The sequence below is a fragment of the Squalius cephalus genome (assembly GCF_949319135.1).
Source record: "Squalius cephalus genome assembly, chromosome: 23".
Lineage (NCBI taxonomy): Eukaryota > Metazoa > Chordata > Actinopteri > Cypriniformes > Leuciscidae > Squalius > Squalius cephalus.
The window spans coordinates 9,851,139-9,878,198 of NC_137144.1; the positions used below are offsets into that span (position 1 = coordinate 9,851,139).

Here is a 27,060-nt window from a genome sequence, read left to right on the forward strand (position 1 = left end):
GGACTACAAGATACATGATTTTAAAGTTTCATAGCATTTGAACATTAACAGAAATGCAGTTATAGCTGAAAGATTTACAAACAAAGACTGTGATTACATTCCGTTTTTACATCACATTCTACACCACATACCAAACAATAAGTAAAGACAAAGGGAGGAAAAAGAAGTAGCCTAAATGAATAAAAAGAAAAGTAGGGGAGTTTTTTATAGGCTATAAAACTCCAATAAAGAATACAAAGACTTTGCTTTGGGACATTTCATCCTTCTCAATGTCTCCAAATATAATAGAAAAGTAGAGCTTAACTCTGTGAAGCTGACTTGAAACAATCTACATTGTTAAAAGCGCTATATAAATGAGGATGACTTGACTTGACTTGACTTGGCCTATGTAAAATTTCAGCAAAAGCAACCAATTATTTATTACACAAGATACCTTTTTATCCTTAATTAACAAACCAAACTTAAAGGGTTAGTTCACCCAAAACTAAAAATGATCCAATAATTTACCCACCCCAGACAGCAACATACTGCAAACATGTCGGCCCAGATCCGGCCCACATCTGGGCCATGTGGAATCCACGTGCACCGGATTTGGGCCGACATTATGTTGCTGTCTGGGACGACTTCTGGCTTCTTTGAGCCGAACACAATCAGAGTTGTAATTAAAAACATCATGGCTCTTCCAAGCTTTATAATGGGAGTGAATGGAGTTTTTGAAGCCCGAAAAAGCGCATCCATCCATCCATCCATCATAAAAGTAATCCATACGGCTCCAGGGGGTTAATAAAGACTTTCTGAAGCGAAGCGATGCGTTTTTGTAAGAAAAATATCCATTAATAACTTAATTAATCCGGTAAGATGCGAGTCTAGTTCCGGAGGAAGAGAAATGAGTTGCCTCTAATTTCTGGATGTAGATGCCTCTCGCGGTTCAAACTAACAGGGCTGGGCAACAAACTCAAGCTCCTCCCACATTTCTCTTTAAAAATTCTCATTTTAGACTTCTAATACGTGACCCGTGTTTTGTTTTTCTCTATCCTGTGCGCTTTCGCGTTCATCAATACGTCATGTGTCGGGTCAGAGGTCACTCTTCAGCCGGAACTAGACTCCAACAATTCACCCCACATTGGTGGTGCTAATTGACTTTTACACGACTTGCTAGAAGTTACATAATTTCCTCGGAGGGGAAAACAACTATAGGATCAGAGTAAGCCACATTTATCTCTTTTAAAAGGTTATGAATATTTACATTGTCCCAACAGACATGACATCTAAAGACTTCTCCAACAAGTGTCAGTGGCGCAAAGCCCTTTTCCGTCAAAAGAGGGAAACCTTTCCTCACGACAATGATCTGCAAACCTGAACCAACACTGACTCAAATTTCTATGGGTGTTATAATAACTGTACACTTTTCAAAGCCTAATATTCTTCACTGTTATTAGCCTATGGCAGGATTATTTTCACCCCAACTTGTAATTTCACATTTGCACCTTTTATTTATATTATTACTGTGGGGAAAAAACTCAGAACTGTCATAGAAATCTGTAATTTCTTACATGATTAGTTATTTAATTTCACTTTTATTTATCAAAAATCTCACAAAGATTCTTTTCACCAGAGACAAACGTTACCTGGTCCTCAATATAATTGTTTATGGAGTACCTGTGTGAGATTAGAAAGAGCTCTTGGGTTTAAGACAGTTGGCCGAGGCTCTTGTAATTGAAGCAAGAGCTCCTTGTCAAGGTGCCAATGTTTAGCAAAGGGTGGGCTCGGGTGGGTTAGAGGAGACATACTCGTGCAACTCGACTCCTCTCAACCTTCAAGCAAAGGTCTGTTCACACACTGTTTTCCAACGCTGCCATTTATAGATTGGACCATGCAGTTTGTTTGTGACTGAAACTGATGCCTGCTCTGTGGCGGGGTGAAATCTGAAATGATTATTTCTCATGAAATACGTCTTAATTAGCTTTATTATTTATAAATACTTGTTCAGACTACTACTACTAATCACACTGCTTATAACATTAGACTCATTGTTGGTTTGCTCTTTAAAAAAAGATCGGTCAAGCGATTCAGTAATGTATTTGATTCATTGACGTAAGTAATGTCCACAGTTTTTCTTTTTTAATAAAAAACGCTTGCAAATTAATGAGTAAATTATTTGAATTTAATGTTAAACTCTTCAGTTCTGTATCATTGCTACCATCACTCAGTTCAACAAAATTCTATTACAAAAGAAGTCAAGATCATTTATTTGCATGGAAAATTGGTCAAGGCAATCAGAATGGAAATTTGTTTAGCAAGATAAAATATGTGGACCAAAAAAATAACTAAAAATTGGGGTTAACTGTGGTGGAGACGCCAGGAGTGCAGTCGCGAGAAAAGCTATGGAAACTTTCCCAGCTTGGGTTATATTAAATATCCAAAGGGAAATTGTAAATTGAAGATCCAGACAGGAAGATGGAAAAGTATTTTCGCTTAAAGTGAATACTTGTGCTTGTAAAGGTCTTTGTGCTTTTTTTTTTTTTTTTTTTACTTTTGTCAAACAGCATTTTATATTTCCTTGAGGGACTGCCATGCCACTCATATTTTCCGTTATTGCATTGACTGGGATATTATGTTACATGAATGTACATGAAAAAGATCTGCAACTGTAAAACTCAAGGTGGTCCAAAACATTCCAGACGACTTGCTCCATGAGAATCCATGAGAATAGGAGAGATGGATATATGTGTGCAGATGCAAACAGTTGAGCAGTCCAATTCTTTCAATAATTTAATACTGCAATCTCTCTTCGTGACTTTAATGTATCTGTTTTAATGACATACAGTGGGGTTCAAAAATCTGTGAACACATTGAAAATCGTATTTTTTGTACTTGAGCAAATAAAAAATATTAAAATAGAATTGAGTTAATATGAATAAATAAATAAATTCAAAAATAAAAATATTGTTCTGCAGATAATATTTAAAGTTAATTTATTATTAATTTATTGATATATTTATTTAAGTGCAAAAGAGGGAAATAAATAAACACAAATAGGGAACATAAAATAAAAATAATTGTTCTGTCGATATAATTTAACATGTTGTGTTATGTGATATCATATCTATTATTTATTTATTCATTCAAGTAAAAGAGGTAAACAAATAAATAAAAACAAAGTAATTTTTCCGCTGAAATTGTCTTTTAAAATGTAAAACGGAAGCATTTACACAGATATACCAATCAAAATTTTGTGTCATTCACTAAATCATTTATTATCCTGTATATACTACCGTTTATTTTTCACGCTTCACTCCCACAGTCTGTGGAAAGCAGAGCCAGCCACCAATCATTCAAGCTGTTATTTATAGCACTTCTCAACGGAGTCATATAGTTGATGTGTAAATTGAGACTCTTCCTTTGGACATGGCCCCAAAGCACGCTCAACTCTAACCCTGAGCCAAGGCCACTGTAAAGATGAACTTGGCAAAGTCACACACACATCCACAGACATGAGCAGAAGATGGAACTGGCAAGCCTTTGCTGCAAATCTGAACATTAATCAAAATAAATAAGGCTGATGGGTGAAAGGAAAATGGGGGCAACCAGTAGTCAGCTGATAGGTGAAGCCGTCTAGTGGTTATGTGATTATTGGAGAAGAGTGAACAGCAAAGGTGAGGTTCCCACAGCCTTATCCAATGACCAGAGCCCTGCCAGCAGAATCCTGAGGTGCAAAAGGGCTGACTTACAGAATCTGAGCCAGTCGCAACTAATCTTCAAGGCATTTAGGCTATTGGCCGCTTCGACACTTCGGTGCTTTACTATCAGAAGTTCTTTCTCTATGAGTTTTCTGGGAAAGCTAGGGATAGAAAGACAGACAGACAGATGATAGATACTGTAGATAGACAGATTTTACTTTGGACAATACACAATTCCCATACGTTTTTGTTCCCTTTTGAAGGAACTCCACGTTGCATCTGACATTGACGCTATGGGGATCGCCTCAGCGTGACTGTCTCAAGCATGTGTGCAACTATCCCAGTCCTGATTGGCGCAACATTACCCTGTGACCCTTCCACTGAGAATGCTCCCCAACCGCCCGGCCCTCTTTGATGAGAGCGACCAGGTTTGCGCCCCCTGTGGCTCAGGTCCAATCATGGGGGTCGCAAATGGAGCTAGCGGAGGAGTGTGAGATGGGATCAGCCCTTTCTCTGCTCTCACCCACGGGTTCCAGTGATTTCACTCAAGATACAGAAGCCTGCGATCATGGATATCGTGAGCATCGAGGCAGGGGATTTAGAGGACTCGCCACCTCTTTCCCCTGCTTACGAGGAGCTGGTGGAGATTATCACTCAGGCCATAGCTAAATTAAACATCGATTGGCGGGCCGAGAAGCAGGAAGCATGTCGCAAGAGTGAACTGGACGAGTATACTTGCCTAGCAAAGCTCAATCGTTGAGGCCTGCTCTTCTTTTCAGATCTCCACACCGAGGTGTGGAGGTCTTGGAGCAAGCCATTCTCGTCTAGTATATCCCACTTCACACAAGCTCGGGTGCACTTGCTCTTCCGCGGAAGGGCGCAGCGGCCTCCAGCAAACACATATCTCAGTTTCTGCCTGGTATATTTGTGTCACTGAGATGTGTGCCCTCTCTAAGGGGGGTTCTACCAAATTTGGTTCGGTTGCTCCCTGCCAGTCAGCCACTGCTGGGGCAAGATCCTCGAGGGCGGCTCAACTCGAGGTTTGAGGAGAGGGCATCATCTCTCTTGGCACATAAACTGCCTGGAGAAGATGGCTGTATTTCTAGCTTTGAAGTACTTCCTCCCAGATCTCAGGCTATCACGTTCTTGTCTGTCCAGACAACCCATCGGAAGTCTCGTACATAAATCATCAGGAGGGTCTGTGGTCACATCCTCTTTGCAGACTGGTGCACCATAACTTTTTGTGGTCTCAGGGCAAGCTGGTCTCCCAGAGTGCAGATTACATCCCTGGGTATCTGAATCAGGGAGCACCATTTAATAACCTGTTTCATATGTGGCACTTTGAGGCCTGAAGTTCACGTGAGGTTTCCGGCCTGGGATTTGGCCCGTGGAGCTAGAAGGGTTGTCTCTGGCATCCTTCGAGGCCCTGGACTCAGCATCTGAGAAATTCCTTACACTAAAAATGGCATTTCTCTTGATGTTTATGTTCCTTAAGAGGGTAGGAGATTGGCAGGCTCTGTCAGTTGCCTCCTCCTGCCTAGAGTTTGCCCAGGGTAGGGTCAAAGCCATCTTACACCCTAGCCATCTTACACTTTAGGTATATGCCTAAAGTACCTACGATCTTGCAATCTATGTTCTTGCAGGCCTGTCATCCTCATCCTTTTGTGTCGGCGGACCAAAAGAAGCTCAATCTGCTTTGCCCAGTAAGGGCTCTTGAGTCTTGCGTCTACCGGACTACCCAGTGGCGTAAGACTGACCAGCTGCTGGTTTGCTTCGGGTTCACCCGATATTCCTTCACATCTGCTTGTGAGAGCCCACGCTAATAGCATGGCAGCTTCTAAAGCTTTATTGTCAGAAGTCTCACTTCAAGAAGTATGTGATGCTGGCTGGTCTTCCCCGCACACTTTTATAAGGTTTTATAGCCTGGATCACAAATGTTTTAGTCCCTAGCTGTGCTCTTAATGACTTCTCACTAGGACAGGCATTCATCAGTATGGCGCAGTGGGTATTTTGTTCCCAATAGCATCAATGTCAGACACAGCATGGAGTTCCCTCAAAAGGGAATGTCTCAGGCCTGCATGCCTGTGAGTGGCTTGCTTCAGCCATTCAGTAACACTATTTTTTTTCTGGGAATCCTTTACAGCTTCCACTATAAAGTATTGTCTATTGTTATAAGGGTAATTAAGAATAGGTGTGCCCATACTTTACTTTGGTGTACATGCATATGTATTAATCATATTTGTGGTGTAGGCTATTCAAATATTTATTTGAACTAATTTTAAATGGTTGTATTCAAAAACTGTGAGTTGTGATGATTTTTGATGTTACATGTTAAATTATGTACTAGACTTGTTTTTAAAATCAGAATTAGAATTCACATTTACTGGCCAAGTTACATTTACAAAGAAAATGACTTGGTGGTGTGCTCCAAGTAAATATGCTATATACTCACAACAAACATTTCACACAATATCAAATATTTGCACATACAAGATATACACTCACCTAAAGGATTATTAGGAACACCATACTAATACTGTGTTTGACCCCCTTTCGCCTTCAGAACTGCCTTAATTCTACGTGGCACTGATTCAACAAGGTGCTGAAAGCATTCTTTAGAAATGTTGGCCCATATTGATAGGATAGCATCTTGCAGTTGATGGAGATTTGTGGGATGCACATCCAGGGCACGAAGCTCCCGTTCCACCACATCCCAAAGATGCTATATTGGGTTGAGATCTGGTGACTGTGGGGGCCATTTTAGTACAGTGAACTCATTGTCATGTTCAAGAAACCAATTTGAAATGATTCGAGCTTTGTGACATGGTGCATTATCCTGCTGGAAGTAGCCATCAGAAGAAAAGGGATGGACATGGTCAGAAACAATGCTCAGGTAGGCCGTGGCATTTAAACGATGCCCAATTGGCACTAAGGGGCCTAAAGTGTGCCAAGAAAACATCCCCCACACCATTGCACCACCACCACCAGCCTGCACAGTGGTAACAAGGCATGATGGATCCATGTTCTCATTCTGTTTACGCCAAATTCTGACTCTACCATCTGAATGTCTCAACAGAAATCGAGACTCATCAGACCAGGCAACATTTTTCCAGTCTTCAACTGTCCAATTTTGGTGAGCTCGTGCGAATTGTAGCCTCTTTTTCCTATTTGTAGTGGAGATGAGTGGTACCCGGTGGGGTCTTCTGCTGTTGTAGCCCATCCGCCTCAAGGTTGTGCGTGTTGTGGCTTCACAAATGCTTTGCTGCATACCTCGGTTGTAACGAGTGGTTATTTCAGTCAAAGTTGCTCTTCTATCAGCTTGAATCAGTCGGCCCATTCTCCTCTGACCTCTAGCATCAACAAGGCATTTTCGCCCACAGGACTGCCACATACTGGATGTTTTTCCCTTTTCACACCATTCTTTGTAAACCCTAGAAATGGTTGTGCGTGAAAATCCCATTAACTGAGCCGATTGTGAAATACTCAGACCGGCCCGTTTGGCACCAACAACCATGCCACGCTCAAAATTGCTTAAATCACCTTTCTTTCCCATTCTGACATTCAGTTTGGAGTTCAGGAGATTGTCTTGACCAGGACCACACCCCTAAATGCATTGAAGCAACTGCCATGTGATTGGTTGATTAGATAATTGATTCTCATTGCATTAATGAGAAATTGAACAGGTGTTCCTAATAATCCTTTAGGTGAGTGTATATGATCAATGATATACAGTAGCGCTCTTTGTAACAGACTAAATTTTCCCATGATCCTCCATGGAACCTGATCACGTACACATGCCCCTCGTCAGCACTCCAAGGAGGCAATGGAGGAAGTGCCTCCTCAAAAAACAAAATTGGAGTCTGAATGAACAAAATTATGTTGTTAATGGGAAGACAAGTAAACAACTCACCCATTTAGAAATCACCGCTTACACGAGTGAAAACATGATGACTGTGGGTTAGTGAGCAATCAGCTTGGTGAAATTAAAGGTACATCTTCATGTCTGTGACTAATGTTTACCAAGCTTGATGACTGATGATCTGAAAATAAGTTGAATATTAAAAAGAACAGCTGAGAGTTCACAAATAAAATATATAGTTTAAATTATTACTTTAGTTATTATTTTTGAATAAATGTAAAAATGATTAAAAACACTAACTTGATGAGATTTATACTTGGCTTTGATAAACAGAACAATAATAACATTGTTAATGTAAAAATACAAAATAGAATTCCTCATTTCAGACACCACTGCACGCCACTGCTATAAATCTTCAGCACATAAACAGAGTCTTTAGCTATGTTTCAATCAAAAGTTGTGAATTTAAATTGTGCGTAAATCCAGCGAGTCGAAGAGAAAATAATCGTCACTTCCTGATAAACTGGCACTAAATATCACTAAGAAAAATGGAAGGTGCTGCAGTAGAAGCCATGTTATCTTGTATTCAGATGCCTGGTGTTTGTGAACGCAATCATGTGATGCACTTCTGAGAGGGAATTATACCAAACCACTTTGATAACAGACTTAGCTCAGGCATTACAGAATGATGCTGGTTGGTCTAGTTATGCCATCCCATCGAAAAGTCACGTCTTTTTTGATTGCGCATCAAGAAATGTATTCGGTAAAAGTGTTTCCATTGTAGTTTATGCGCATGTTGTCATATCGCATAAAAATATTATCTGACTATTTTGAGGGCATATGTATTTATGCACATTTTTAGAACTTATGCGCATCTTGGCGTTTCCATCCAGCGTTTCTTTATGCGATATCCCAAAATGCGCATACAAATAGGTGGATGAACACATAGCTTTTGTCTGGCCTTATCTAGAGCAACGGACCCACTTACCTGGATACAAACCTTGTGAGAACGGTCCAAGTCATCTCCTTGTCTCCGTGTCTTCTCCTGGTGATCCACTCTGTGCTCCTTGTCTTGTTTTCTCCTTGTGTTTGTGCTACAATTTCCGTCTGCAACAGATAAGATTCAAGTTATCATTCTGCTTGGTCACTCCACAATCTGCCATCCAAGTCTCTACTCCCCTGCCTTGTGTTCATCCTGCTGTTGGTTCAATAAAGTCACCATTGTGTTCTCCAATTCTGCCTCTATCGTCTCTGTATCTGTGTATACTCTGACAGAAGGCCAGACTCAAACCAAAATGAACCCAGCTGTATATTCCAGTCCTCTCCCTTGCACAAGATGGCCATCCCCTGGAAGACTGTGGATGAGTACATGGCGCAACAGCACCTTAAAGACCTGTTTCTGGAGTGGACTGGATGAATTCCTATTCCAACTGTTGCTAGCGGGATCTACCACCTGCAATCTGGCACACTATATGGACTATGCTCTGTGGTCGAGTGGCTCACCATTCACTGTCAGAGAGATGGAAGAAGAGGACATTCAGCCGCAACCTCCTCACCCCACGACCACCATACAGTCATCATCGATCCTTGTTCCAGTGACCCCACCTGCCTGGGAACTCCTCCCTAGTCCTTTCCAACTCCTCCTTTCGCCAGCCACGGACCCAGAGCCAGTGCCTATGCCCACCAAGGACCCAAAGCCAGAGCCCACCACAGACCCAGAGCCAAAGCCAGCCGAGCCTGACCAGGTGTGTAAGCCGGCCCCAATGTCCATCCAGGAGCTCAAATCTGAGCCATTGTCCGTCCAGGAGCCTAAACCTGCAATACGAATACCAGTGGACACTGAGCATGAGCCCACCACACACATGGAGCCAGGGCCTGCTACTGTTTGGTCTCGTTCAATCTCCTGACTCCTTTGCCTTCTCCACAGGTCCTGCCTGACTTCCAAGCTCCTTCGCCCACTCTGTTAGTACCACCCAACTCCAAGACTCCTTTGTCGCCGCTGGTTCCGCCCAGCCACAAGTTTAATTTTTCACCCAGCCTCTGGGTGAAACACTGCACTGACTTCAAGCTCCTTGGCCCCGCCTTAGCTGGTCCCATCAAGTTCTCCACCTCTGGCCTGGCTTCCCGGCTCTGCCTTGGGCTTTCCGTATACCAGCATTGCCTATGTGCGCAGATCCCCTGGCTCAACCTCGGGCCTCCGAGCCGATGACTCCACCTTGGCCTGTTAATCCTTCAGCTCCACCTTGGCTCGACGCTCCCTCGGCTACACCGTGCTCCCTCATCCCTCTGGCGTTGCATTGGTCAGGCATCATCCTGGTTGCACCATGGACTTCCAGTGCCTCCGGCTACACCTCTTCTCTCCTCCCCTCCAGCTCCACCAGGCTCCTCCTTTCCTTCCGGCTTCATAGTTGTCCTCAATCCACCGGCTATGCGACGGTGTTGTAAGCCCTGTCTCCACTTCAGTCCTGCGAGCCTGTAGTTCCGCCATGGCCCTCAAGTCCAGCGGTGTCACACTGGGTCTTCCTCTACTCAGCTCCACCTGGGTCTCCACCTCTCCCGACTTCACCTCAGTCAGTTGTGCTCCTGGCTCCTCTGTTCATTGGTTTCACCATGGGCATTCATCCTAATGGCTCTGCTTTTGGAGCCACTGTACATGAGGAATATAGGATTACTGTCACGGACACAGTACACTGTATCTTTGATATCCACACCAAGTAATTTCCTTGTCAACCTCTTAGTCATCTCTGTGTATCTGTGTCTTCTCCTGGTGATCTCCTCTGTGCTCCTCGTCTTGTCTGCTCCCTGTTGTTATGGTAGCGCAGAAAATAGGAGAGGAGAGGATCTAGTTGCAGAAATAAACACATAGATTTACATACGTTTTTTTGGAAAGACAATGACTGACACCAGACAACTGAAACACAGGTGTATATATACACAGGACTACAAGAGGCTAACAAAACATAGGTGCAGGTAATAAAGACACAGGTGCGAGAGTCCTAGAACACACAACGCACTAAACACAAGGGAAATCGTGACACCTGTGTGCTCCAATCTCTGCCAGCAACAGGTAAGATTCAAATTTTCATTCTGTTTGGTCATACCATGATATGCCATCCAAGTCACTAGTCATGTGCCTTGTGTTAATCCTAAAATTGACTCAACAAACTCTGTTTCTGTATATACTCACACCCCTTTGTCTGTGTATACTCTTACACTATTTTTGACTGAATTTATTAAACTATTAAAATTGTTTTAAAATTAAAATGAATAGAGATTGTAATATTTTTTGGCATACAGAAACTATGCCAGTAAGCATTACGTTTTATTAATAATCAGAAAAGTAGTTTTGTTTGTCTATATTTTGTCCACTAAATTCATTGTGGTGAAATTTATATGCATATGGCAAGACATAAACAGAAAATACTTCATTTGAAATATGATTTCAATAAAATAGAAAATTGTTTTTATTTGCATTTATGTATTATTATTATTATTATTGTGTATACATTCAAGAAATAATGAAAAAAATGAAAAATGAAATAATAAAAAAATTATATATATAATAATAATAATAATTATTATTATTATTATTATTTTGTTTTTTTGTTGTTGTTGTTTTTTTTGTCAAGAATGGTATTAGTGTTATTCAACCTATAAGAGTAAATTACTTGGCACGTGTTTTAAACTAAAATACGTCTTTTTATCATTTGAGACATCTTTATTTGTCAATGCCTTATACTTAGAATGCACAAAATACAATAAACGCAAACAATATAATATACATGATATACAATTCATAGCAACACAAATGTACAGTACTCACACGATGCAATGCATAATGATGCAGATGGAGCGGTACTGTAGTGAGGAGAATAAAATAAAACCTTAAACAATAATATATATTTTCAGCTTTCCTCTGGTGAAAATTAGACCAAAAGTGTGGGAGTAATCGCCTACTTGGTGCACCTGCTGAAACATTGCGCGCAAGGTTGATGCGTGTCTCTTGCGCGTATGTATATGCGAGTAAATCACTCTGCACGCGCGTCTCCAAAATGCCAAGCGCGTGCACTCAGAATGAGAATGGGTGATTCATCACACACTGCGCTCTGTCCGGCCCCTGATCAGGGGCCCCGGTAATCGCAAAGCTCGCCTAATCACTTTCTCTTTACCTTTCTGAAGAAGCAGTATGGAGTTACGTCACACCAGCGCGCAAAAGTGCCGGCCAAGCAAATAAGCCGCTGAGGAGCTATTTGTAGGCATTGCTGCCAAACCCGGGTAAGGCTACTCACTCTTCTGCGATCAATGCTTTAAACTTGCTATTGCACTAGAAGTAGCATGCATTACATTTCTGATTTATTCTGGAATGATTCTGCTTGGAGAACTTGACCTGGATCCGTTGATGACCGGCGGCCGGTGCGCGCAACAACGCAATTAGATCCAATTCAAAAATTCACATTCACAGACAATCGAACGCGTTACCGTGAAGGACCGGGACATGATGACGATTCTGCATGTTTTAGCAGCGAGATTGTTATTTTTTATCATCACTTTCGATTAGATTGTTTCTTTCTTTCTGAAATCACCATGCCACACACTCGCAACAGGAACCCAAGTCCAATCCCAGAGGTGACATGGGACACGGGGTTGAAAGAGATGAACGAGACCTGGAAAGGGGCTATTGCATGCTTGGGAGTTGCTATTTTTTTTGTCATGACAATTGGGATCATTTATTGGCAAGTTGTGGATCAGCCCAACAAGAACTGGATCCTTAAGGGGAGCTTTAGTGGGCTCATTTGGGAGAGACGGACGCAAACTCTGGTCATACAGACACTGACTGAGGACAAGACTTTTGCGGAGATAGACGTGGAGAACGTGGGGAACACTGATATTGAGGTTCCGTTCGTGAGGAACATGTGCTGGCTTAACAAAACCGAGTTCTGCTACACTTGGGATTCGGTCGCAGAGGTGAAGATATCTTTGGAATCAGAAGAGGACTCGGATACTGAGTGCTACAGTGTAACCTGGACTCCAATTCACTGCCATGTGGATCTGAAGGTAAAATATCATTAGAACTTTACTCTTGAAAATATAGGTTATGTTACAGAACCAAAAGAGGTTTTTTTATAGCCTGCACGATGTCTTTGAAAACCATTTGAAAGTCCCACAAAAAAACTTTGCATTCTTTTTCAAAAACAAAACTATCGTATTTGTTTCCTCCACACATATGATTTGAAGAACCTTAACATCAATAACTTTTACTCAAAATGTATAAGAACTACCAAACCAAAAACCAGGTAAAATAGTAAATCTGTGAGAGTTGTGCTTGCATGTGCAGTGACTTTCAGGGGGGGTTTGGGTTTTAAAAATTTCGACAGGAAATTTCTCGCACGGAAACCAAACAGAGTTATAGCTAAACGTCAAACGTAAAGTCTGTTAAACAAAACACTATTTTTGTGAAATATTTGTAATATGAAAATTAAAATCATATAATGAAAATCCTCGCTATATATATTATTATCGCTATAATGTTCGCTGTAGTTGCTATGGTTACCTCGCTATCAATTATCGCCCGATGAAAATACGCGCCATGACTAACTTGTAATCTCATTTTTGTGGATACTAACTGAAACATGGGGCTAATCCATCCATTCTCCAAATTGCTTTATCCTCCACATAATTAGGCCTTATGTAAAATATCTACTTTTAAGACCTCCATCTTTTTGTTTTGACTTCCTTTCAAGTATTAATTATAAAGTGGGTCAGACCCCCTTAATAAACAAATAATTATTAAGTGGTTTCTTGTTTCACAGTGTTGAATAAGAATATAGCTAACGTGTGAATATGTGTTTACTTCCAGCATTTATCTTTATTTAACTTTTTTTTTTTAAATGTATTATTTAATTAGGGGCTTTTGTGTGATTTTTGTGTGATTTTAAAGAGTACAATTGGTTCTCTTATTTTTTTATATAGTAATATTGTTATTAATGCTGTCAAATCATATATGTGTGTGTACATATATATACATACACATATAAACACATACATACACATTATATAAACACTAACTTTTATGTTAGATGTGATTAATCACGATGAATCGATTTGACGCCACTTAATAAATAAATAAAAACATATTTGCATTAAATGATAAAAACATATTTACTTTGCCTTCCTACCTGCCGAATGCATATCTAAAGCAGGGTTTAAAGTTCACTAGACTGAAAAGGCCTCAAAGATAATGTACAATGTTCCATACATTTCACAGATATCCGATAAGACAGGGACTTTCTTTGTTCAGCAAGGACCTAAAGCAGTTCGGAAGTTTTCTAGTTTAATCCCTTCATTTTGCACATTTCATACCTCAGTAATGCTCTGGCATGTGTTATTTCAGATTTAAGCCTAAGAACACATTGTTCAGTCCAATCCTTTGACTTTTAGATGTTCTGCACCTGTTTGTATGTGTTATGATAGCCTAAAGCTTCTTTGCTAGATATGCATGTCCAGATTTTGCTCACTGATGAAGACCTTATTCAATCTATATGAAGGAACTCAATATTGATCAATATTGGTACTTTCACATGCAATAAACTATCAAGTTTTGGTATAAAGATGGCCCATGATACATTTTAAGGATAGTTATCCTCTCTCTCTCTCAGGACTGCTTTTCCATGGTGAATATTTCATGGTACGGAGGAGCCAGTGTCCATGCGCTCAACTGGCCGATAAACGATGCCAACATTTCTATGCAGCCCTTCACAGTCAGCGACCTTAGGGACAACCCTTCTGGCTTCGGATCAGTTTTAGAGCGCTACTTCCTGGGATCCTCAGGTAAGCAAAGAGGAGCTCTGCGTCATTAACCTCCTCAGCCAAATTTGGCCACCCTGTACTTTCACACATTGCTGACCAGACCAAACATGTATTTACTTGGGACAATGTACACAATTCAAAACACCCTCGGGCCTGAGATCGCGGGGACCTACTGTACATAGAGAGCGTAACACAATACGGATGGTTACTTCTGCTTGGTGAAAGAATGCAAAACAAAGGACATCGGATTTGAGTCTGAACCCATTGGTATTTGTCAGCAGATGTCTGGTGTTTATATAGAGAGTTAATTAAGCAAACAATCTCAGAGGCAGATTTAAATAACCATTGTGTTTATGTCTGGCTGTTATTTTGATTGGAGGCAGGGTGGAGGATGTTCACAGACAGATGCAGTGAATTCAAACATTATTCCAAATTTTTTACATTTTAGTGTAGTAGATTTATTTCACACACACAAAAATACTATGTCACGACAACGTGAATTTTCAGAAAAAAATAAAATAAATATGAATCATAATTATTAATATTTATAATATTAATAAACATTTTCATATTCATTCAGTATATTTAATAGTTATTGAGATCCTTATTTGGCAAAATTATTGGGCATTTTTTTAAATCTGCAGTTCCATAGCAAATTGTATTATTATTTTTATAGTGTAAGTTATGGTGTACTCCGGTTCGTGATGAAATTACTCTTATGAACAATTGCTCATAAGTTACGGGTTTGAATCAGTTTAATGAATCCTTCACTGAACTCATTGAATCTGTCAGAGTGTCTCGAAATTAAGCATGTTTTGTGTTTTAAGGATTGTGAAACGTAAATCATAGGGGTGTACATATCAAGATATTGAACTCACGATACAACATTATTGCGATACTCATATGGTAAAAGGTTAACAAAAAATGTTCTGTTGATTAAAATGGTACATTTGGTATTACATTGGGTGTGTAAATGAACAGGCTTGGAAACCCAAAGCACAGGACAATAATGACACCAGAATAAAAATATTTATGATTCTGAAGCTGAAAACAGAATTATTTTAGACAAATATGCTTGCACTCTTTCACTGACTAGATATATTTAAAATAATGTAGGCCAGTTTTTACTGGTAACATTAGACATTTGGCATTTTCAGGACCCACATATATTCCCAGATTGCATTATTATACATTATATTCAACATTATATTGTAGTTTAATGCAGTACTGACACTAAAACTCTGAAAACTTGAATTTTTTCTCACACAGTAATTTTTATTTTGGTTGAACTATACACAATACAGATTGTCACTATCCAAGATACATATTGTTGCATTTTTCTATTGCGATATACAGTATTGTGACAAGATATATTGTTGCACCCCTAGTAAATCACTATCATTACTCATCGGTTGCTGATATGTTCAGTTATTACAAGGCTCTGTGGAATACTTGATTCTGATTGGTCAATCGCGCCATCGGTGAGCTAATAAAATATTAAACCTCCGTCGAATCAATATTTTATGTACAGTTATTTAATTATGCCATCCAGTATCGTAGCCTCCGCTTCGGGTCGGGGTCCTGATCACCCTGTCGGTGTTTATTCTGAGATAACAACCGGTTTGATGTCCAGACAGACGATTCAACCACACAGCAGAAACCAGACCGCCATCGACCTCCAGTACAGCACCGCGTCAATGCCTTGAGCTGGAAAAAGCTATAAAATTCAAGCTTCCCAGATACATGTCTCATTATTGACATGTGAAGGAAGTTTGAAACCACCACGACTCTTCCTAGAATTGACCATGTGGCTAAATGTGGTATTCTAAGAATCTGTAAGGTCAAGAAGGTGATGAAGAGCCCCACGGCTCCTCGGGAAGACCTTCAGATTACCTGTGTAAAGATAGGAGGTCCTGTCACTAACCATCACTACAACACTTCGTCAATCACTTTAGGATGAAGGAGTTCCCAAACTGTCTTCTGTAAAATGGCTGTCCACGGTCCATGAGTTGAATAAAAAAAATGAAATAAAATATTTGCAATTGACACAGAACATCAATGTTGAATCCATCAACTTTGAACAATTAATTAAATGATGCTTGAGCTATATAATGCATCTGTAGCTCAGGATTGAAATGGATGTCAAATGAGACCCCAAATGAGTAATCTGTATTTGTTATTTTATTGTTTTTTGTTATTCTTTTTAAAAAAATAGCCCAAACATTTTCATTTCCTGATCAAATTGTCTCTTTTTGTCCTGTCACCTCTTATATTATACCAATAAAATGGCAGAGGAGCCAACAAATTTAATACGTTTTTTTAAATCATAAATATCATGCCATACTTAGCATTTGGAGTATATTTAAAATTCACAAGCATTGTACTCTTAGTGTACACACACTATAAGTGTTGTAGTATGTGTGAGCATGATATTCATTGTAGGTCTAGAAAGTGTCATTATCAGTAGCCACGTTTTCATTACAGATTTGAGCAAAACTTTTGCGATATTTTCTAAATGTCAATAAAAAACGATTGCGAAATTACCGATGTTATGCGACTGAAAAGTAATTTCTTTTTTCCTCTCGTGATAAGTCATTCCAACAATCATGGCGTCGGGTTGGTAGGTTTACATATATCCCAGCCACCAACTAGCCATTGGCGTGGTATTCAAGCTTTAATGGCAAGGAAAGGCCCTTATACTTGGGAGCGGCACGTATGAGGTGTTTGTTGGTGTTTCTCCCTCATATCTGCTTTGAGGTCTTGATTGTGGCATTTTTAAGTGGTTTAGAATCCAGTATTCCGGTAATTCTTTTGTCTTTTGTCTCTTTTCATCTTTTGTCCAAACATACCACGGCATCTTAGCCTGGGTTTCCCCATGCTGCCTTGCACGATTTTATTCTAGGCAGCCTGGATTCCATGGACCAGATTTTCGCCTCAGCGAGGGGACCAATCACAGAACGGGGAGGGAGCAGCAAGACGATGACGACGTCTCGGATAAACTCGGTGGTTTTTTCGATAAAAACTATGTCTGTAGAGTGTCCATACCTTCTACCCTCATGTTTGTCTTGCACAAACGGCAATAGTCGCTGAACGCCATCGTGTACACATAAATGTCTGACCCATCGTCTTCTTCCTCGTCGAATTTCTGTCGCTCTACATACGTCATCTGGTATAATTGAAACGATTGGCTTTGAGCTACGTACAGGCGCATTTGATAGACATTCGTAGCGCCCAATAAACGGCTCTGGGCATTCGTAAACCACGCCTCAAATACGAGAAAATGAACATGTGGTTCCCAGACCACGTCTCAATGAGACGAGGTCTGACGTTAGCCAGGCTAACGGCATCTACGTCAGGTGATCTGTAAATGCGCAAAAACTGTTTCCATTGAGAGTTCTTGTTTCCATTGGGCGTATTTTCAATTCGCAATTTCAATTTGCGCATTTGAAGGGTAATGGAAACACGGCTGGTGACATACAGTTTGCAAAATGCCCAAGATTTGTTTCAAAATGACTGCTGGGAAAAACAACAAAACAAAACGCCAATTGTACTTTGTAGCGGTTCCACCTTGGAGCTTACAGTTTACTGCCAGTAAAACCAACAAAACAGACAAAACACAAACAATGGCTTTCAGTGGATTAGTTAATTTTTAGAATAAGTAACACAGCATTTTAACACAGGCTACTTTTAGTAGTAATCAGTGTTGGGGAAAGTTACTTTTAAAAGTAATGTGATACAATATTGCATTACTCCCTAAAAACTAATTGCATTACCTAGTTTTTCATGGAAACTAATTTCATTTGTGTTACTTTTTCTCACCTGGACTGGGCTTGCTCCATTTTGCAAAGGTAAAGGACCTTTCAGTGCCGTATACGCAGGTCTTGAGCCCCTGCCTTTTTAATTGCTAATAGTAAAGTGCGATTGCTCCCCATTTCTCTCAACATGGGACATTAGAGCTATCAGTCAATACATGGGAAAACAATGCACTTATTTGAAAAAGTAACTCAGATATTTCATTCACTGGTTACTTGAAAAAAGTAATCTGATTACGTAACTCGCATTACTTGTAACGCATTACCCCCAACACTGGTATTAACGTTGCCCAACACTAGTGGTAAACAGCTGCCAACTTTACTCACATTCATGCTGCAAATATACCACTTTTTGGATTTCTTACCTGGTTTGATAAATGTTCAGTTAATGGCTAATAATGTCATCGAAGGGGCGTTGCGATGACCCCTCGTGCTTCGGGCCACCAGGCGTGCCATGAGAGGCTTGTTTAGGTGGGCAGCTGGTCTCTAAACATGGTTACCACTCACAGCCGAGACACCCTCACACTCACACAGCACCTCGTCACCCGCACACAATCCAGCAATTAATAACCCGACTTACTCAACACAGTCACGCTGCTTTTTTCGTGCGGGCGCATTGTTTGCAGCCTCATCGGTGTCTTCCAAGTTTTGCGTGTGAGCTTTCGGCTGCTGAAAGGTGAAAGTGTTAATCTGCGTCCCAGACGGCTGAACAGAATTAGATTAAAGCGAAAGGGCATGCCATCAGCTAAGGACATAATATTCATCATGTGATACAAACAAAGGCCTTTTATGATTTCCTAGATCATTGTTTGCACAGGCCCACAAAGAGTTATGTAACGGCATGAGCAGTTCAACCGAAACAGTCGTATGATTTTAATCCCTTTTCCACCTCGCTAGAGGACGGCCTTGATTTCGGAGAGACCTCTCAAACCCCTCTGTAATCGGCTCACTTTTGAGACAGAAATGTTGAGCTTCCTGCCAATGCAGCTGTCTTGCGTTGCCAAGTAACCACAGACATATCATGGTATATAATGCCCAGTGGCATAACAATGACAATCATGTTGGCTCAGATTCGTAAGGCGACCCAGCAGCTGCCTGTGGTCACGGCTCTCGCCTTCTATTGGTCGGCGATGTGTTGATAATGGACATAATTGTTTTTCCTGAGTTGCCGCTCTGCAGCCAAATGGCATGTTGTCGTGCAGGCCTGTAAAACGACCTGGGGCAAACCCAAAGGTAAACTTTTCAGCACTGTATATTTACATTTAGGCCTTGAAATCGGATAGTGGTTTTAAACCGATTGGTTATGTGGGGATTCGGTCGTGCGACGTCTGTCAAATAGCTTTGTCCACTTTGTTGATGAGAGACATTATTGATGTGTCCAGGCAAGTCATGTCCTGTCCAAACTGATGACTGAATCATCTCTTAACGAGATGGTGACATATTTAGATTTTGCTAGTCTCCAAGTAATGATTGTCCCTCTGTGTCCACGTGTGTTAGCTGTGTGTTTCATACGCCAATTCATTGTTGACACATTTATTCAAGTGTGTTGTTATTATACTTCTTTTAAAATAAAAATAAGAAGGTATACTTTCAGTCTATTTTTTATGTACTTCTCAGAAATATACTTACAATTTCACTTAAGTATACTTGACAGAAAATGTATTTGGCCTACACTTGTACATAATCTTTGATCGAGATATACAATCAAGTATTCTAAGTATACTTGGCTTGTAGTAGTTGTGTTTACTCTTTTGATTGAGTAGAATACTAAATACTTTTTTACTGTCTTAGAAACTTATATTATTTGAAAAAAACAGATATGTTCCTAATTCTGAGTATCTGAATTTTTTGCGTAGGCTAGTCCACTGGTAGAGTACATAGGAATTTACTTTACATTTCCCCGCCATTGACAGAATATCCATGTTTTCACTGTTATACGGTAGGGGGCGCTATTACACATCTTCTCTCCAGATCAAAACACAGGTGATGAAGAAGCAGAAACAAGTGATAGAGTATTGCTTACGCAAATGTAAAATAACGTGATCATCAAACATTAAACAGCATATAAGTTCAAAACTGCCAGACGTTAACGAATGAAATGTCGACTTAGGAAAGGTTAACATCTGTGAAACTTTAGGCGTGTTGATGGACTCAATCTTCTCCATCTGTGTTTAGATCATGGTTCTGAATCCCATCTGGACGTAGTCCTTGACAAAAATGCGTTTTTCTCAGCTTTTTGTTTAAAAATTAGCTTTTTTTTTATGACACTTACATTCAAGTGTTGATAACAAAGGATGCATGAAGCTATAATAAAATGTTTTTAAAATGGAAAGAGTTCAAGTACAGTTAAAGGTATATTTCAAGTATAGCCTACTATAGCATACTCAAAAAGTGCCAAAAAATATATAAATATTAAACTATAAGTATGATGTTATGTTCACTTAAAGAAAACTTCCAAGTATAAAACTACTACATTATGAAAAATATAGTTTACTGAGAGTATACTTCAAAATGTACTTTCATAAACTAAAAAATGTGCTACAAGTATTTGACTTGTAAAAGTTCATTTGTAGTTGCAGTACAAAAAAAAAAAAAAAAAAATAGTTGTGTACTCAGTTCACTACTGTTATACTTAAAGTATACTCCTATTACATTGATATTAGTATACTTACATAAATTATACTTCAATTAGCCTATACAGTATAGTTCATTTCATACTTAAGTAAAGTTCAAGTATATTTTAAGTATACTTATTTTTTGTAAGGGTAAATATATGTAAATAAATGTAAATGGTGGCTGCAACATATCATTGTTTTCAACAAAATTACACAGTGATTTTTGCCAATCAAAATCAGACATTTGTGAATGATACAATAAAACAGTTTCGATAACTTAAGACTCGAGTTGCCTAGACTTTTAAATGTACAATTTCGGTTCTCTTGTTTTTGAATGGACACATACACGCAAAATTATGTCAAAATGCCTGTCTCTGCGAGTATCCTCATAAACACAGTCGCTTATTGCTTATGTGAATGTAAACAACTGAGATAGAAAACAGATGCGTATAATCATTATATTGGATTAGTGCATTCGATCTGAAAGTGACAGTATCCTGCTGACTGTCAATAATGTTAATCAAACAACACAATACAAAGAGTACATCACATTTTTTAAGCTTTAACAAATATTATTTCAATTTAATTTATACAGTGTCTACTGTGCAGTTATTTTGCATTTGATTATTCAATTTCTGTTTGAACTTTGTTCTATTGCATTTATCTATGCTTGTAATTTTATTATTTTCTATGCAGATTGACTCCCCTACAAAATCACCCCAATCGTTCTAGAATGATTAATTCTTTCCAAATTTAGCTTTTCAAGTCATCTGCTGAAATTGTTTTCATATCGCAATATATATCACAGAAAAACAAAATATAGCAGTGTCAGTTTTATTCCAATATTGTGCAGCCCTATCCTTTGGTGTAAATCCATGGGATTTTTAATCTCATTTTATTTTCTGCCAGGTGAACGTCATAAACACAAATCCAAAAATGTATTTGGTGTTTGTAAAAATCACTAATCTTAAGTATAAGCAATAGTAATAGTGATACTTGACGTGGAAAACACCACTGATAAACAGTTGTGTGACGTGTGAGATTGAAGTAGAGCTGCTCGATTAATCGTTAAAAGGTTGCAATCTCGATTTAACACCAACATGATCTTATTCCTAAATGACAACGATTCGGCTATGTCTATTAAACCTTTGACAAGTACAATCACAGCACACATTAAAATCTGCATTTGTCATGAGTCAGTCTTCTCAAACACACAGTATAGTAAAAGTTTACACTGACGTCTATGGTAGTGATCAAAATAGAGTAAATCAGCCTTTGAAAGTAACTTGACACTTCAAATAAAGATTGAATCAATTACATTGTTACACCAGTAGGTGGCGACAAGTGACTGATAAAAGATTTATTTGTCATTGAATCATTCATTCAAGAGATTTGTTCAAAAACACAGAGTCAAATTACGTAAGTATATGAGTGAGTCGTTGAATCATTCTTTCAAACCAATTTTTAAAAAAATATTCCAAATTAATGAAATATTTGTGGACTGCAGCAATTAACATTTTGTCAGAACCTCTTGAAAATTACGTTATTTTGTTTAGTTGCCTGTTCAGAATCGTGGGAGAATATTGATCTTTATTTAAAAAAAAAAAAAAAAAAAAAATGTGATTCTCCAATTATCCAGAAGTGCAGCTCTAGGCTGAAGTCATGTTGAAGATTGGCAATTTTTTGTATCAGTCCAGAGTCGGACGCTTCGAGTTTTACCCTTCAAAAGCTTGGAGGCCCCTTTCTTAAGGCGTGAATAACATGGAATCTGCACAGAGGGGAATAAATAACTGTCATTTGCTGACGTTTAAGAGACTTTTGGCTTGAGTTATGAGCAAGGTGGGTTCTACAGAAGTTGAAAAAGAGGGGGAGCAGTCTCTTATTTTTAGAATAATTCCCCACGGTAACTACTACCAGCTTTCCTGAAATATTTTCCACTCTGTCTTTACAGCAAAGATGAATAACAGCATCCCATCCCACTTTTTCACCTAATATGGCCTGGATGGGAGCAGAGAGTGGAACCATTTTTTAACAATAAATGAATGATTCTTGGATATGCTTAGTGCTATTTTAAATTATGTCAATAAATAATAACAGTGTATCATATAACCTGATAAAGAAAGAACTGAAAACATGTAGTTCTATTCAGTTTCAGCCGTTGCTTTGTCTTCCAGTTGGCTAGTCAGAGCTGTGAATTTTGAGTTTGAGCATTCAAACACACTCTCTTGTATGTTTGGATTGGAAAAGTTGAACATAAGCTCTCATTTTTTGACTTAAAGGGATGGGTAACTCAAAAATGAATATTTTGTTGTCTTTACACACCATCATGTTCCAAACCTGTATGATATTATTTCTTCTGTACAAGCCAAGATTGTTTCAACTGTTTTTGTTAATATAATGAAAGTCAATGGGGTCCAAAACAACACTGCACTCCACTGACTTTCATTTTATGAAAAAAATAAAAAAATAAATAAATCTGGAAGGTTTTTCAAAATATTTTGCATTCTACAGAAGCAAGAAAGCCTAAAAGGTTTGGAACAACATGCTGGTGAGTGAATGACATGATTTTTAGCATGAACTGGCCCTTTAAGAAAACGTATACAAAATCTTATGCCGAAAGTTTGGCTTTTTTCCTTAACTTGGCAAAGTCTATAGCAGGTGCGATACCACGCAGACCTTACACCCGTACACACTATTATTTATAAACGCTAGCCACGACAGCAACCTTCATATCTCTCCAAGTCTAATCTGCAGTGATAAATAGAGGGAACTGGTGAAGTTTGCCAAAGAATCTTATTTAAGAGATGTTTCTCTCTGAGTCTCGCAATATAAAAGGGAAAAGGAAACTAACGAGACAATAACTTTTGATGGAGAACAAAATTCCATTCGGAGTCTGTAATTGACTTTTACACATTACACATATTTTAAACCTCAGTGAACGCAAAGCAAAAATGAATCTTAACTTTACAATGTACAAATAATCATCACAGAATAGTGCACATTGCAACCCATTTAGATACCATTTGTCTAATTAATTGTAGGAACAAGAATAACACACACTTAGTTTAAGCTGTATTTATTAGCTTTATTTAAGCTTTTGAGGCACAAATCACAAGATGAATAGAAATGTTAAATAACTACTTACTACACTGTAAAAAAAATATTATTGGAATATGTATTACAAGAAAATACAGTAACTTTATTTTGATGGTCCACTTCAGACATTCAACTAACTAAAAGTACACTGTAAACCTGAATAAGTTGGCAAAACTCAAAAAATTGAGTCACTTCAATTCAAAGTTTAAGTAAGCAGAACTGGCAGATTTTTAATTGCTCTTAACTTGAAATATTTAAGTAATCTAACTCATACTTTTCACTTAGTAATTATTATTACTATCATGTATTTATCATTATTTATGATAAATTATAAATGTAATATCAACTTATTTTAAGTTGATTAAAATAAGTTGATGTAATTATCATGTAATATCAACTTATTTTAGTGGTAGAAACTTAACTAACTAGGCTAATTCAGTAAATGCTAACTTGCTAATTTGTAACACAATGCATTGTGCATATAGTAATTGCTGAATGATACGGTGATATAGAGCATTTAAAATAGCTGTTCTTAAACTAAGCTCATGCTCCACTTGTCACCATGATGGTAACCCCCCAAAAAACCACATAATAGGTTGCACAAAAAAACAGACAAGGATAAGCTTAGTCCCAGACTAAAATGCCTGTTTAAACTGTCTTAAATGTCCTAATTGAACTAACGCCTAATCCTGGTTTAATCTATAACACCTATAACACTTAGTTTTAGCATTTACTCTCCCTTTCGAGTGTCATGGCAAAGCATGCTGGGAAATAGAAATCCCAGCCCAGTTTCAGTTCAATTTAAGTTTGTCTAAATGAAAAGAAACAAATTCATAAAGCTCTAAATCAATTAAACAGTTTTGGGAACTTAAAAGAAAAAGAAAGTTCTATATACTGATAAAAGTTAGTTGATAGAGCTAATTTGCTAAATTTAAGTTTACCCTACTCAAACCAATTAATTATTTGGATCATTATGGGTTTACAGCGTAACTTTGCAAGAATAACTAAATAATCAATAGACTACAAGAATAAGCATAGTATGCATTATGAAATGCCTTACAGTTGTTAAGTGTGTCCCCGGCTTAAACCCTATAAAGCCTGTCGTACACATTTTTCTACATGTTTTTTTTGTCGTCTGATTGATAGTTTTTTATCAAGTAAAAGGCCTTTAATATAATTCTACAAATGTCCCCCTTCAGCTCGTGGTTCACGTGTCTTTATTCTGTGAATTCTTTACTGAAATCTAAGCAAACTTAAGAATAACTTAGTAATACTTCAAGATGAACACTTGCTAGACAAGCAACATAAGGTTTACTTGATTATATCATTTTTTTTAGATAAATCATGTTAAAAATATAAAACATTAGGTTTTTAAGGAATGCTTATTCGTTTGTCTTTGTATTGTTTGCAATGCGTTATATATTTTGTCCCCCACAATTAAAACTAGAGTTTTTATCAACTAAGCATTTAAATATCATCTTACTAAGACATTATTGGGAGATATATTGTGTGACAACTGATATTTATATGCATTTTATGTAAGTAGTCTGTTATAAAGATCTGATTGATTGTTTGATTTACATGACATCAGAATTTCATCTCACTTTTTGGCCATATAAATATAAGCAACTGCACTCAGTTTGGGCCTCTGAATAAAACACGTTTTATTCTTTCTCGTGTATGAGCTCCATATTCTACTATATCATACAGTATATGAGCCATAAAATCGAGATGCGTCAAATATAACTCTGTAGTCAACAGAGTTTTTTTTTACAAATATTTTGTCTAAAGGTAAAAAAAAAACGTTTAAATTCCTGATGGATTTTCTTATATGTCAGGCTTTACTGGCTTAAAGCGAAGAATAATGAAAATTCTGTCCTCATTACTCACTCTCAAGTTGTTCCAAACCTGTATGAGTTTCTTTCTTCTGTTGAACACAAAACAAGATATTTTGAAGAACGTTGGTAATCAGACAGTTGACGGACCCCATTGACTTCCATAGTGTAGAAAAGAAAATACTATGGAAGTCAATGGGGACCAGAAACTGTTTGGTTACTGATATCCTTCAAAATATCTTGTTTTGTGTTCAACAGAAGAAAGAAACTCAAACAGGTTTGGAACAACTTGAGGGTGATGTGAACAAAATGATGACAGAATTTCTATTTATGGGTGAATTAACCCTTTAATGTAATATTTTTGGTGCTATTCTATAGAGACCCAAGATTTATCGATGCACCTGAGTTTGAAGAATCAATAATTCTTGAATAATAATGAATAATTCTTTCATTCATTTCATAATTCTGAAATGATGTAGTGCTTATCGCAGGACAATATTTCTTGAGATGTATTGTTTTGTGGCTTGTTTTGTGGGTTGAATCGGCAGAGTTTGGTTAGATGTGCGGGCAGTTGGACGGAAGGTCCCGTGTGTGTGTGTGTGTGTGTGTGTCCACACTGGGGTTCATTGACATGGTGGTGAAATCCGAGAAGCGGGAAGAATTCCAGGGAGGGCAGCTACATCTGCGGACATAATTATCTGCTTCACATAATCTCAACTTTTCAGGTGCGGAAAGACATCAGAAGCAGCCCTCATAAACCACCCACCTTCTCAGAAAGCTTTGAAAATAGAAATATTCAATTATAAATTCCAATGTTTCCTGTTCCAAATGTCACAGGCCCCAAATTTCCATGATACATCAGGCTGTAAAGGCTGCTTCTCTGGGGTAGGTCGAAAAACGGTATTTGGTTTCGTTCATGCTGTGTCTGCCATTCACACAGAGTCACGAATGGAGTTACAGGAGTTAACGTGTCATCTGAAATCACCTGACGTCTCCGCAGCGTCTCATGCATGTATTGAGTATTGAAAACCAAGACTATATGCATGTCAACATCATTGAATGGACTCCAAACTTCTCTTCAGCATTTTAGTTCCGATGAAAGGACTTTTCTTTTTGCGTTGACGTATTTCCAGGACGTTGTGGCGGGACATACACAATTCAAAAGTTGTTGTTTTTAAAGAAATGAATCATTTTATTCAGCAAAGACACATTAAACTGATCAAAAGTGACAGTAAAGACATTTTATAATGTTACAAAAAATGTATTTCAAATGAATGCTGTATTTTATAACTTCAGTTAACCAAAGAATCCTGTTTTCAAAAAAAGAATATACAGTATCGGTCAAAAGTTTGTAAG

At 38.4% G+C, this 27,060-nt stretch overlaps 1 protein-coding gene across 1 annotated transcript in view; it reads left to right on the plus strand.

The window, feature by feature from the left end:
• Positions 1 to 11,779: 11,779 nt before the first annotated feature.
• LOC307151787 (SITS-binding protein) overlaps positions 11,780 to 27,060 on the plus strand; it is a 36,143-nt gene continuing 20,862 nt past the window's right edge. The window contains exons 1-2 of the mRNA XM_079859950.1: positions 11,780 to 12,594; positions 14,196 to 14,367. Of these exons, the coding sequence (XP_079716076.1) occupies positions 12,124 to 12,594; positions 14,196 to 14,367 (643 nt within the window). The 5' untranslated portion in view covers positions 11,780 to 12,123. The remainder of the gene's footprint in view (positions 12,595 to 14,195; positions 14,368 to 27,060) is intronic.